The 13,086-nt window shown below is 51.4% G+C and overlaps 1 protein-coding gene across 4 annotated transcripts; it reads left to right on the top strand.

The window, feature by feature from the left end:
* The first annotated feature begins 323 nt into the window (after positions 1 to 323).
* Positions 324 to 9,786, top strand: TEDC2 (tubulin epsilon and delta complex 2). 4 transcript variants are annotated; one of them, XM_041719113.2, is made up of 10 exons: positions 324 to 819; positions 901 to 999; positions 1,190 to 1,245; positions 1,661 to 2,336; positions 3,706 to 3,759; positions 5,610 to 5,694; positions 6,001 to 6,109; positions 6,642 to 6,743; positions 7,135 to 7,346; positions 9,574 to 9,786. In XM_041719113.2, exons 1-10 carry the CDS (start codon positions 794 to 796, stop codon positions 9,715 to 9,717), a joined length of 1,563 nt encoding a protein of 520 aa, XP_041575047.2. In that variant the 5' UTR covers positions 324 to 793; the 3' UTR covers positions 9,718 to 9,786. The 4 variants fall into 4 exon arrangements, with proteins under 4 accessions (XP_041575047.2, XP_072791685.1, XP_072791687.1 ...); XM_072935584.1 differs by lacking the exon at positions 901 to 999 and having other exon boundaries at positions 326 to 819; XM_072935586.1 differs by lacking the exon at positions 324 to 819 and having other exon boundaries at positions 923 to 999; positions 1,382 to 2,336.
* The last annotated feature ends 3,300 nt before the right edge of the window (positions 9,787 to 13,086 follow it).

Genomic DNA, 13,086 nt, shown 5'->3' with positions numbered 1-13,086 from the left:
AGGGGGAGGGAGGGCTGGATTCCTGCTCCTCAGCTGCCTGAACAGACAGTGCCGAGTGCCAGCTACGGGCTCGTCTGTAGAACTGCAGTGCTCCGCAGCGAGAGCTGATCCTGACGGGATCCAGCAGCACCCGGAGTCCGCGCTACCAACCCGGCAGCTCCCACAGCCGCAGCAAGGCAGATTCCCCATTTAAAAAAAAAAAAAAAAAAAAAAAAAAAAAAAAAATCTATTTTCTGCCGATGCAAAGCACGGGCGGCAGCAGCGGCTTGCCGTGCGCGGGGCCGAAGGGGGGAAGGTGGTTCTGCCGCGGCCCCGGGGAAGCGGGCCGGCACCGGCACCGGGATGGGCCCGCTCCCCCCTCCAGCTGCGGGGCCTGTGCGGAGCCGGGGCTCTGTGCTCGGGGCGCTTCACTGCCGAGCCTGAGGGAACAAATCCCGACTGTTCCTGGCCCCAGGAGAGGCCGGGTACCTCGGCTGTGGGACGGGCCCGCCCAAGCCCCCTCAGAGGGGGTAGGAAAGAGAGGGAAGCGCCGAAGGCAGCGGAGGGAAAAGCAGTTTCCCCGTGCCCAGCGGGGCATCCCCGGCACCGTCCCGCCCGCGCCGGGCAAGCACAGCGAGCACGGGGACCCCGCCTCCCCGCCACCCTCCGCGCCCGGCGGAGCGCGGCCCCGGCGCCGCCGGAACGCCTCAGGCCCGAGGCCGCTCCCGCCTCCGCCGCGCCCCGCCCGCAGGTCCTGGCAGGGCCATAGGAGCGCGGGGCCGGCGGCTGCAGCGGCGGGGCCGCGGCCAGGCTGATGCTGCCCGCGGGCTGCGGCCCAAGGTGAGGGGCAGGGGGCCAGGCTGATACTGCCCGCGGGCCGGGCCGGGTGCCGCGGGGCGCTGACCGCGCTGGGCCTTGCAGGGCGGCGGCGGCGCTGAGGGCGGCGCTGGGCGAGGGCGCGGAGCGGCGGCGGGAGCTGGAGCGGCGGGCGGCGCGGAGCCGGGCGCTCCTGCGGCGCTGGTGAGTGCGCAGCCCGGGCGGGTGGCGGCCGCCCGGCGCCTCCTCCCGGGGCCTCCATCCCCGGCGGCCCGGCGGCAGGAAGGAGGCCCGGGCGCTGCTCCTGCAGACGTGTCTGCGGCCCCGCGGGCCGGGGGTGCTGGCCCTGTCCCGGTGCAGCAACGCTGGCTCCGTCGCTGTTTGTTCCCCCCAGGGATGATGAGGAAGAGGAGCGGCCACAGCCACAATCAGGCTCCAGTACTGAGCATGGTGAGTGCTTCCCCCGGTGCTCCCTCATGTCCCACCGGCCCCGGGCCTGTTGTGGTGTTAGGAGTCATTCCAATGCTCTGTAACCACCTAAATATCCTCTCTGCCTTTTTCCTCCCTCTCTCCTCCTTGGAGTTAGCTTTGAGTCGTGTCTTGTTAGCCGGCAATAAAGTGACTGCGGGCCTGACCCAAAAGTGGGAATGTCCCTTGTTGAGGTTGGCTCGAGAACTGTCCTCTTGTGGATCCCGTCCTATCTGCATCCTCTGCACAGTGGCTGTTCCCACATCTAAAAAAATACCCCCTGCAACAAGTCATTAGGTTTCGTTTCCTTCTGTGCCACCTGGAAGAGCAAGTTAGTGAAGAGTCAAATGGCAAACATCCAGGTTTGAGCCTTCTGACATGTTTTGTCTTCTTGCAGAAGACAGACCTTCACCCAAGGAGCTAGAGGAGCTGGAACTGCTGAACAGGGCCTTAGAGAAGGCACTGACGGTCAGGAAAAGCATCTTGAAAACTCCATTAGAGACTCAGGGAGCTACAGGACACAAATGGGCAGGTGAAGCGCATGCTCCCAAGAAAGCTGAAGAACAGCAGGTGCCTGTATCTGTTGAGGATGTTCCTGAGTGCAGGAATGTGAAAGCTGGAAGCAAAAAGCCTTTGTTGTTGAAGAAGCCCTCTCCATACCAGTTAAGAGCCCCTTACAGGACTGACCCAGATGTGAAGAAACTGCAAAGGAAAGTCCCAGCCAGATGTGTTTCTCAAGGCCTCAGGACAGCTGGGAAGATTTCCTCAAAAGGGATGACTTCCAAACAAGGAAGGAGTCGCAGGACAGCAGCTGGTGCCAGTGGCAGAGAAGTCTGTGCAGCAGCTGAACCCCAGGAGACACCTGGCTTGTCTGAATCTGCCCCAAATGAGCAGCAAAGCTTTTCTGGAGGGGATTCAGCTGCAGGGAAGAATTCCATGGCTGCTGGCAAGCAGTTACTTGATGCAGGGAAGAAAAGTTCTGGTTTCCTAGCAGAGTCCAGCAAAAAGGAGGACACTGCATGTACACGGGGAAGGAGCATCACACCAGGGACAGGCACCCTGCAGGAAAAGGGGTAAGTGTGGGAGGTGGGCACCTCTCGTGTTCTGCTTCATACTCACAGGCATGTGTGCAGATCCTGGTGGCTGTAGCTGCTCTGGGGGTCCCAGCCTAGCTTCATCCTCCTCACAGTTTAAAAGCCTTTATTGTGGTTGAGTAAGTGTTTTCATTTTAAGGGCTTATTCTTGGATGGCTGGGACTTTGAAAGCCTTTCAATTAAGACTTTTGATGTTTCACAGTCCCCTGTGAGTGTTTTGGAAAGCTGTCTCTGTAGAGCTTTCTTAAGCCTTAGCTTTCCTCTGAGTGTACTCTCTATTATAGCATATTGATTTTTTTAAAAATTCTGTTTTTTACACAGTGATAATACATAATGCATGAATCTTTTCTCTCTCTAAACCATGTGCCCAGTGCTGTTTGAAGTGATGTCATCCCTGTTAACCTGTAACGTACTGCCCATGTAACTACACAAATCAGGACTGGCTAGAGTGCAGTTGTTTCAAGGGTTTGCTGCAGGAAGGATTATGAAGGGGAAGTTTGGATTTCAGGAGAATCTCCACAGAGATTCTCTGTGGAAAAGTGCCAAAATAATACTTGGAAGACTGGCTTTGCATTCATGCAAGTCTATCTTGTTTAAGTAATTTCTTCCTCTTTTGCTTTAACAAAACTCTGAAGCTCAATCTGCATCTGGAAAGTTTTGAGGAATATTTCTCTCAGCCGCCGCAGCCTAACTCTTGTGTTTGTGCAGGGAGGAAATGATCCCTTTTCACTGGCATTGGAAGGGCCCCGGGACACTTTAGTGATAGTTGCTGTAGGAACAGGGATCTGGATTCAAACATTTACTTAAATTCCCAGCTGTGGCCTTGCATTCCAAGTCTGCATGTGACTAACAACTGCCAACCCTTCTGTTTTTCTAGTAACAGTTTAGGGCTTATTCTGCTTCAGGAGTAAGAATCATAATCCCAGTGGAAGCTGGAATGTCCCTTTCCTATTTCTTTGAGTGTGATATGGTGCTAAGCAAAGCTGCCTCGTCCAGCTAAGGTAGGGCAAGAGGGTATGGCAGACCAGTTTCCCTGGAGGTGTTGTTTCCATGTCTGTGCCATGGCTTTGCTCCCAGCTGCCACCCTGGATGAACCTCTGATTGGTCCAGGATGCAGGAGCTCTCCCAGCTCAGCTCCATGATGCCTGTGGAGTCAAATGAGCAACTTAATCTTCCTTCCTTGAGGACAGTCTGAAGCCAGTGGTGGATCCAATCTCCAGAGTTACTGACATCTCCCATTGCAGCTAAATTAATTTCAGATTTTGACAAAGCACCATTTCCCTGTTGGAAGACATGGCTCAGTTATTGCTTTCCAGCTGCCAGGATTGATCCTTCTCCTGTTTCACAGATGCCAGCTGAAGCTCCCCCTTCCCTACAGGAAAGCCTATTCCAGGAACTCCAGGTAAGACCAGTCTGACAAGTTAAGTCCAGAGTTACCCCCAGCTTCAAGGCTGTGAGGAGGGGTCAGGTGTGGCTGCTCTGTGTGCCCCGGGAGGCAGTGACCCCACAGGGCATGGGGCCTGAACTGGGAGCAGGAAGATCTCCCATACTGCAGGGCTGCTGCTGAGGATGTGTTCTGTTACTGTTGCCAGTGGTTCTACTTTTGTTTTCTGAGTGCTAATTACTGTCAATCACTGAGTCATGAAGTTCCTGGAATGCTTTAACCTCGAGTTTAAGGATGCAGCAGAAGTCTCTGGTGGTGCCACACACCTGTTGCAGTAGGACACCCCGTGGGATGGGAGAGTTTCCCAAACCATCCCCACCCTGCCTTTGCAGCCTGAAGCACCACAACTGTGTGTGTGTGTGAGGCTGGCTCCTGCTGCTGAACTCTTACACTAAACCACTTACACTAAACCTCTTACACTAAACCAGCTACAGGGATGGTGCAGGTGGTTGGGGCTTGCCTGCTCTAGTCCATTCTCCAGTCTTCTGGAGGAGTTTCCCATATTTCCTCTGAGAGATCTTGCCGTAATTCACCAGATTGCTCATTATGTGCTTTGTTCAAATATTAAGCATAAACTCTTTTTTAAATCTAATTGTAGCCCCTTGTGCTGCCCTCAAGAATTCCTCCTCCTCTTGGAAACTGTCATTTATCAGACACCAGTTTGTTAGTTGCCCTTCTGCAAGTCGTAAAGACTTTATACCCTTAATTTTCTCTTCTAAATTGAGCCTTTTAGTATTCTAATCACTTTGGTGTAATTTTATGCTTCTCACTATTGCTTTCAACTCAGTAACAGATTGAGAATAACCTTTGCACTAAAGATCCCTCGTAGAGGGTTTGCATCTTGCCTGGGAATTTTTATTCTTTCCTGTTCCATTAACCTTGCCACTTCTTTGCATAATGTATTTCTGAGATCTGCAGATTCTAACATGATTTAAAAGACTCATTAGGCTACAGAGAAGACACATGCACACTCGAGCTAGGCAGGCACTGCAGAACTATTTTAAGCTTCCTCCTGATGGCTCTCGCTTACTGCAGCAGGTTTTGGGAGACAGTCCTTGAGGAATGGATATCATGGGGACTGTGAATCCATGAGGATGTTGAATTCTGTGAGAGAAGTGTATCTCTCCAGCAGTGCTGTTATTTGTGCAGTGCTTTATCAAAAAACTGGTGGGCTCTGGTGTGAAGTCTTGGCCAGCTTCCTCGTGATACTGTCCTTAAACCTCTGCCTTGCATCCCTGACATGCTGCTGTCATTCTGCTTGCCAAACATACCACTTTGTCCCCCCCAAAAAAAATTATTAAAGAAGAAACACAAGGAAGTTTGGAATATGAAGTAGTTGGGTGAGAGTTTGTCCTGTCTGCTCGTTTTTTTTTTGTACACGTATACTAACAGAACAAATGCAGAGAAATGCAAATTACTTACTCCTAAGAAAGGAAGAGAAGATTTGTTGTTTCCCATGGGGTATAAACACAGGCAGGACAATCCAACAGAATGAAGGATGTGCTGCGAGTTCACATTCTGCTTATGGAAATGTGCTGTCTGTGTTCTGATCCTTCCCCTCAAAACAAGAGGAGAGAGTAACAGGTGCTTTGCAGTGTCTGATGCTTTCTGCAGGGTGTCCTTGCTGACCTGATAGCAGCCGTGGGAATGAGTTGGGAATGGCTGGTAAATAACCTGTGAGAGAGGGGAGGGGGGAGACACTTGTAATTAAAGCACTACTATGCCACACTGGTGTGTCACAGCTCAGCGTGAGCACTGTCTGGTACAAAGGAGCATAACTTCCACCTCCTGCCTCTTTGGAATTTCAGGGCATGGGAGAGATGTCGCCTGTGCCAAACAAGTGCAGATGCAGCAGCTGCAAGGACCCGTTTTATGGAGAGAATCCAGACAACCGTATCCTTTCCTAGCAGGCACAGGGTGCAATTGCTCTGCAGTGAGCTCCAGGCTGGAGAGAGTTATGCCCCAAATAACAGCAGTTCCACTTGGGTCTCTGAGCAGTGGGTTTTTTCACAGTAGAGCTGTTGAGCACTTACAAAACTTCTGATCCAGCCAAATGTGGTCACAAGGCAAGCATGCCCTACACAGCTGTGCTGTGCTGTCCTCACCTTCCCCCTGCAGTGCCACTGCCCTCTGCCCTGATTCCAGCTGGCCTGGGGCTCAGGATTCTCTGGAACCTTCCTTAAGCTGCTGCTGTTTGAGTTTTGCTCCCTGAAGCTGACTCCCAGTCCTGCAGAGATAGAGGAGGAATTAAGGGGCCTCCAGGATGTCCCCTCCCGTCTGAGGCAGTATGTGGAAGCTGAGCCTGCAGGTAAGGAGGGGAAAAGGGCATTGGGAGGGCAGGAGGCAGAATAAGGGTGATTTGGGCTCCAGTTCCATGTGTTTTGTGTTCTTGGCATGTGCTGGACACAAGGGATAGTGTCCCTTGCACCAAGAATGACACAAGAACAGACGAGAGATGCAGTGTAAAAAGGAAGAAAAGAAGGTTTTAATGGAAAGGAAGCTTCGGCTTAAATAGGCCGATACAATACATTCTATTTGATTGGTTAGTTAATAACATCTTCCTCACACACCGTCCTTGAGAGGAACAGAAAAGCAAGGCAGAAAAAGACCACCTGCAGATTGTTTAGACTAACAACTGATCACATTCCTACAACTCCCTAAAAATTCTCACAAGCCACTGTGAGAAACAATTTCAGTTTCTCTCTCCCTGACCAGGCTGGCATCCACAGCACAGGAACACTCTCTACCTGAAATGAAGGCTGGTGAACTCGAGGCCACTCTAGAAGTTGTTTGGAGAGGAAGGTTCCAGTGTTCACACCTTTTCTCTGCTTTTACTGTAGACCCTTCCACTCTGCAAGAAGAGTATGAAAGCCTTCTGACCTTGGAGGGTGTGCAAACCACAGTGTCCCAGTGCCTGCAGAAGCTGCAGCTGCTGCGAGAAGGTGAGACAGTCCCTGTGTTTGTGGTCAGGTGTGGACGTGGCCCTTTGCCCCCTGTATGCAGGACACTGGACCAGGGTCATTTTTCTCCTGATTATGGTAATGGAGCACTTAATTTTTTGGCGGCGAACAAATCTGTGGTACTTGTGTGCCACCCCTCTGTGTTCAGGAGAGACTTGGAGCTTTGAACTGCAGTTGCAGTTCAAGAGGGCTGGGGAGGGGACAATGCAGACCACAGCTTAGGGTGTCCTGATTGTGCCATGTGTGAGGAACTTATCCTGATTACAGTCTCTTTAGTCATTAGTTTCTGGGAACAGTAAGTAGATCATAAAGTCTGCAAGTACAGATTTAAGTTGTATGTTTTTGTCCCCTGCCTTTTCTTGTACCCTGGCAGCTCTGGAGTCCCAGCTGAGGCTGCACCCAGACTTCACTGGGGATGTGGGGAGCTGCTCTCCAGCCTGTGTCCCTGTCAGGGGACAGATGTGTGACAGTGCAGACATGCTGGCTGTGCCTCTCCTCTGTTACTCCAGTCTCCAGGAGCTCAGGGACCTGTTTGCCTTGAAGCTGCAAGTGTCAATGCTGCACCAAGAGATTGCCTTACAAAAGGTGAGTCTGGAGAAGTGTCAGTGCTCCCAGAGCAGGGAAGGAGAAGGACAACTGTGGGGCAGCAGCTGCTGTACAAGGTGTTGATGGGCAGCAGCAGCATGGCATGTTCCTCCAGTGTTACTCCAGATGTTTCTGTGTTTGTGCTTGTTTGCTTTGTTGGTGAATGGGACTTCATTCTTGTTGGGGCCAGAGCAGAGGCTCTTACATGCCTGACACTCTCCTGATAAGATTTTATTTCCCTATTCTGAAAGAATTTGACAGTGGAGAATGTTGTTGGTAATGCCCCTTTTGTCAGGCCTTTACAGCCCTATTAGGGCAGCCACTCCCTCATTCCCTTCTGTGTGACTTCCAGCTGGTGAACTCCTCTGTTCTCTGTTGCTTTCCTTTCAAATCTCAAACCACTGTTCTGCTAATCTTGCTTTTACCATTCTGAGAACTGGGTAGGAGGTGTCAGCTTCTTCAGCAGCCTGAGCAGAGTTTGCCACACAGGGATTAGTTGTTCTTCTCAGCCAGCAGCAAAGGGCAGAGAAGATATGTGAATCAAATCTACTCCTTTGACCTATTCTTTGCCATTGACCTGAGTGATAGAGGCTGTGGAAAAGTAATTTTTTTTGTAAGCCAGAGAGGCATTATTAATAACTGTCTGCAGCCCTGTGACTGAAGACAGATTTCTACCTGACTTTAAATGGGATTTCAGTGCTGTGATCCTGAATTATGGATTATGAAGGGTTTGGGGGTTTTTTTGCCTGCCCAAAATAAAGTGGTGACCAAAGCCTGATTCCTGCTTCTCTGATGGTTGACTCATTTCTTCTGCACATGTACCCAAATAGATACTTTGTGCCATGTGAGCCCTGAGGGCCTGAAGCAGCTCTGTGTAGAGTGTGCAGACTAAGTTAAATTCTTGGGACAGGTGAAGTAAGTGGGCATGGAACAAGATAAATACCCCAGAAAAGGATGTACCTGTTTCCAGGCCAAGCCTGTCCACTCCCTTTCCATGGAGGAATGCCAAGTATCATAGAAATTCCTGGTAGCTCTTAGCCTGTCTTTGATGGTGAAGATCTGTTTCTTGTTAGGTGTCAGGAGCAGAGCAGGGGGATGGAAGTGGAGCAGTGCATCACTCCTTCATGTGCCAACTTTTTCCTTAGGAAGCTTTCATGTCTGTAGAAAGGGACTTCCCAGAGATGAACAGTTGTGTCCTGCTCCCTTGTACAGGACAGAAATTTGTGTAGAGCAGGAGAGGGAGCCTCCTGCAGATACCCTGTACTCTATTCTGTTTGGGTCTTCCTCCGAATCCACCAGGGAACAATCATGGAATCACAGAATAACTTGAGTTGGAAGAGACGCAGCTCCTGGCCCTGCATAGACAGCCCAAGAATCCCACACCCTGCCTGAGACCATTGTCCCAACACTCCTGGAGCTGTGGCAGCCTTTAGGGAGGTGGCTGATACATGCAGTTGTCCTGTCTCCTGGGCAGGCAGTGTGCAGCAGGCTGGGTGGGTTTTAGTGTGCAGGCTGCTCAGACTTCATAACCTCATACCAGATGAAAAAAGAAAAAAAACAAAAATCCCAGGCAAAACTGTGTCTGAGCATTAATTCAAGAGTAGGGCAACAAAGACCAATTTTTGTCCAGTGATTAAAGTGACCTGTGCTTGAGTTGTCAGTCAGTCCTAATCCCAGAGCTGATACTGATGCTGCCCTGGTTTGACAGCGTGGGCTGAGATCCCAACATAGGCTTAACGAAGCATCAGCCAGGCCAGGGAATGTTGGACAGCCTGAGCAGTCCCTGTAGCCTGTTTGGGCTGGAGTTGGCCACTTACACCTCTGGCATAAGTGGGAGGTGATGGTAACAGTCCTGAGTGAGGGGTTGGACTTTACCCTTGGGTGAGTGAGCACTTCACCGTGTGCCTGCAGAGCTCCTGAACCAGCACCAGCTCCAGTTTCTTGCAGGATGCTGATCTCATCCCAGTGCTGGGTCTTCCCTGCAGCAGGGCAGCTGCACTGCCACTTGACTCTGCTCTGGAAATGCTGGGTGGCTGCCTAGGTAGCTCATGAGCAGAAAATGAACCACTCTGCCTTTATTAAATATGACAAAAGAAAGTATCCATCAATCAATTAGCTTGTTATTAGTCATACTGCTCTGATTAGATTTCACTTGTTATGCAGCCACTTCAAGGAATACTGGAGTGCTGCTGGATCTGGTGACAGTGTCTCCTTTGCTTCTGCCTAGGTGATGATGGCAGAGCTGCTGCCTGTCCTGGAGGCCAGGCCATTGCTGGAGGGCTCTGCAGGGCTGTTCCGGGCCATCCAGAGCCAGCTCTGTGAGGGGGGCCGGCGCTTCCCTGTGCTGGTGAGAGACGAGCTGCTGGACTGAGCTGGGGGGCCTCCTGCTAGTCCTTCACAGAGCCAAAGACAGCTCCAAACAATAAATCTTTTCTAGGAACTTCTTTACTCTGCCTGTTTATTCAGCTAAACTCCAGGGGGTTGTTTCTGTTATGGGCTTTTTTTATTGTTTTTTTTTTGTTTTAAACTTCTTTTGTATCAGGCGGACTGGAGCCCCTCTGCTCTGGGTCAGGCTGGAAGAGCTGGGGGTGCTCACCTGGAGAGGAGAAGGCTCCAAGGAGAGCTCAGAGCCCCTGGCAGGGCCTGAAGGGGCTCCAGGAGAGCTGGAGAGGGACTGGGGACAAGGGATGGAGGGACAGGACACAGAGAATGGCTCCCACTGCCAGAGGGCAGGGATGGATGGGCTATTGGGAAGGAATTGTTCCCTGGGAGGGTGGACAGGCCCTAGCACAGGATGCCCAGAGCAGCTGTGGCTGCCCCTGGATCCCTGGCAGTGCCCAAGGCCAGGCTGGATGGAGCAGCCTGGGACAGTGGAAGGTGTCCCTGCCCATGGCACAGTGGTGGAATGAGCTGTTAAGATCCTTTTCAACCCAATCCATTCTATCCATTCTGTGATTTAAAACCCCCTCACTTGTTCACCTGGTGAATCCAAAGCCCAGTGAGCAGGAAAACAAAAATATTGATGCTTTCATGGATAAACACACCTCCAAGCCTGCAGGCAAACTTCTCCTGCAGTCTTTATAGCATGGGGTGTCTGGGCTCTGGTGAGGGGCCCCCGGCCCAGGCCACAGCTGGGGCTCCCCAGGCAGCTGTGCACACCTGTGGGAAGTGTCACCTCTGCCACAAACCACAGCCTGGAGCTGTCAGGGCTGCACCCAATGGAGCATTCACCACTGAGAGACACAGGCACCAACCCACAGTCCCCTGGGATGGGTTTGTGACTTCTCAGGGATGGTCTCAAACCGCATTCTCGCTGGGAAAACCCCTCCCATGGGCACAGACCGACTGGCTTTGGCACCAGCAGGGAGCCGGGGGCGAGCGGGTCCCGCTCCTCCGGGCCGTGTCCCGGTACCGGGCGGGTCCCGCTCCTTCGGGCCGTGTCCCGGTACCGGCGGGTCCCGCTCCCGCCGGGGCACCCGCGGCTGTCCGGCCCGGCCCCAGACCCTCCCGCAGCGGTTCCCACCTTGCCACCTTGCTGGCTGCCGTTTCTCCGTCGTTTTTGCATGTAATCTCCAAATTCCCTGGTGTTCCAGTGACAGATAAAGCTTTGGAGTGGAGTAGAAAACCTCTCCTTCTGAGTACTTTCAATTCCACTCAGGAAGCGTACCACGGCCTGGTACAGTTTGACCCAGACCATATCTCAAAGCTGGACTCTGCTTGCTTGTGTGTGTGTAATTTAGCTCTTAGCAATGCAAAGACATTCATTAGTTTTCCTTATCTTTTTTTTTCAAGGCCCGGTTGCTGCCTGGCTCTTCTGAATGTCTGGCTCTTTCTGACTCAAAATTCAATAAAAATCATTCATATGATAGGTAAAAATTAGCATCTCTGTCTTTCCCTTAGTATTTTTGTCATAGAATCCCAGAATGGGTTGGGTTGGAAGGGGCCTCATCTCATCCCACCCCCTGCCATGGGCTGGACACATTCCACTAGACCAGGTTGCTCCAAGCATTGTTCAGCCTGGCCTGAACGCTCCAAGGGAGCAGACACTGCCTCCTGAATTAGCGTGGTCATACACATGAACATGTCCCTCTTTGAATGGAGAGCTGACGTTTGGTGTTGTTAATTAGGGTGCTGTTATGGATAACTTGCATCTGCAAGCACTGCATGAGTCATGGAGCATCTGCTGCTCATCACAGAGCAGACCAGTGTAAATTGGCAGCAACTTCAGCAGCACAGCAAGGATTGCAGACGTGGGAAAGGGCTGGGAAAAGGAGGCAGCCCACGAGAGAGGGTTCAGAGGGGTTATTGCAAACTCAGAAGGCAAGCTGACCCTGTAGGAGTTGTGCAGAAGGGGGGCAGAATGTCAGGTAGCTGGGTCGTTCTCTGCCTCTGGCTGCACTGTGGTTTTGTTTCTCTTCCTACACCACATTTTAAAATTTCAGAAATGTGTAAGACTTTAAATAATTTGAATTACTCATTCTTTCAAACCAGTCTTGTGCTGTAGGAGAGACAGATTCAATAGCAGTTGAACTCAGGGGCTGGGGGGCTTTGTTATAGAATGTGCCATTGTTATTGGAAGAAAGTACATCCAGCTGAAATGAAGAAACAAAGACATAAGGTAGTGTAAGTGTTTGATGCCAGGGGATAGAATTACAGAAATACAGGAAATGAGCAGTATTTTTGGAAAGTGATAGATGATCCCAGTGTTGTATAGACATGAGCTGAGAAGGCATAGTGAGGGCCAGGCAGGATTAGCAGGTCTTATTCCTTCTCTGTCCCCTGCAGTAGCATTTAAAAGGTTTTTTGGTTTTCCCTACTGAAGGATGGGATCCTGAGGAGGAGGCAGGTTTTTTTCTTTCAAGAATCTGTGACTTTAAGTATTTCCAACTGCTATGGTTTCTCTTTTTCCTTGGCTCTCTCCTGTCCTTCCTCTCTACAACTACTTTATGGGCTGAGTTTGTTTTGCAAATGTTTGGCCAGTGGAGGTATGGCAGCAGTGCTGCTGTTAGTGCACACTGCAAACAGCAGAGCCTCTTGGAGGGTTTCACATGCACCAGTTGTCTTTGGTTGGCATTAGAGAATAATAGAATCACAGACTGATTTGGCTTGGAAGGGATCTTAAAGATCATTTAGTTCCACCCCTGCCACAGGCAGGGACACTTCCTACTATCCCAGGTTGCTCCAAACCCCGTCCAACCTGGCCTTGGACACTGCCAGGGCTCCAGGGGCATCCCCAGCCCCAGCTGTGCTTAGTTCTGAAGCTCTGTTGAGCCCTCCAAGGGGTTTATCCTGCACGTGTTACCAGATCTGTCACCAAGTGCTGCTGAAGCCCCTCCTCGGGAGGTGCCACATGGAGAGACTCAACTCTGGAGCTTTAGGGGTGCTCCCCATCTAAAACAGAAATAACATTAGTCTTGGTAAGAGGGATGACACCAGCAGTGGTGTGGAGGAATGTCCTGCCTCTTCTAGTCCTTCTGAGGGGTTTGGCAGCAGGTGAGTGGTGACAGAGCGTGCCAGCCTGTGCCCTGCTGCTGTGCCTGTCCATGGCACACTCCCACCCCTGGGAAAGGGCAGGAGGAGCTCCCTGGGCCAGGAGCACATGTTGGGGCTTGGAGAGGCAAACCCTGATGAGCCGTGTGAGGCATAAGAGAATTAAATCAAAGAGCAGTTTAAGATGGTAAATGTTGAAGTGGGAGGAAAACTCCCAGCCCCCTCTGAAGATGACAAATTTGCTGTTGAT

Source organism: Taeniopygia guttata, chromosome 14 (genome assembly GCF_048771995.1).
Source record: "Taeniopygia guttata chromosome 14, bTaeGut7.mat, whole genome shotgun sequence".
Lineage (NCBI taxonomy): Eukaryota > Metazoa > Chordata > Aves > Passeriformes > Estrildidae > Taeniopygia > Taeniopygia guttata.
The sequence above is the reverse complement of the archived record's forward strand: the minus strand, read 5'-3'. Positions and strand labels throughout refer to the sequence as shown.

Coding starts and splice junctions, on each gene's coding strand:
- TEDC2 (XM_041719113.2), top strand. CDS start 794: ATGCTGCCCGCGGGCTGCGGCCCAAG. Junction 1,246..1,660: donor AGGCTCCAGTACTGAGCATG/GTGAGTGCTTCC, acceptor GTCTTCTTGCAG/AAGACAGACCTTCACCCAAG. Junction 2,337..3,705: donor GGCACCCTGCAGGAAAAGGG/GTAAGTGTGGGA, acceptor CCTGTTTCACAG/ATGCCAGCTGAAGCTCCCCC.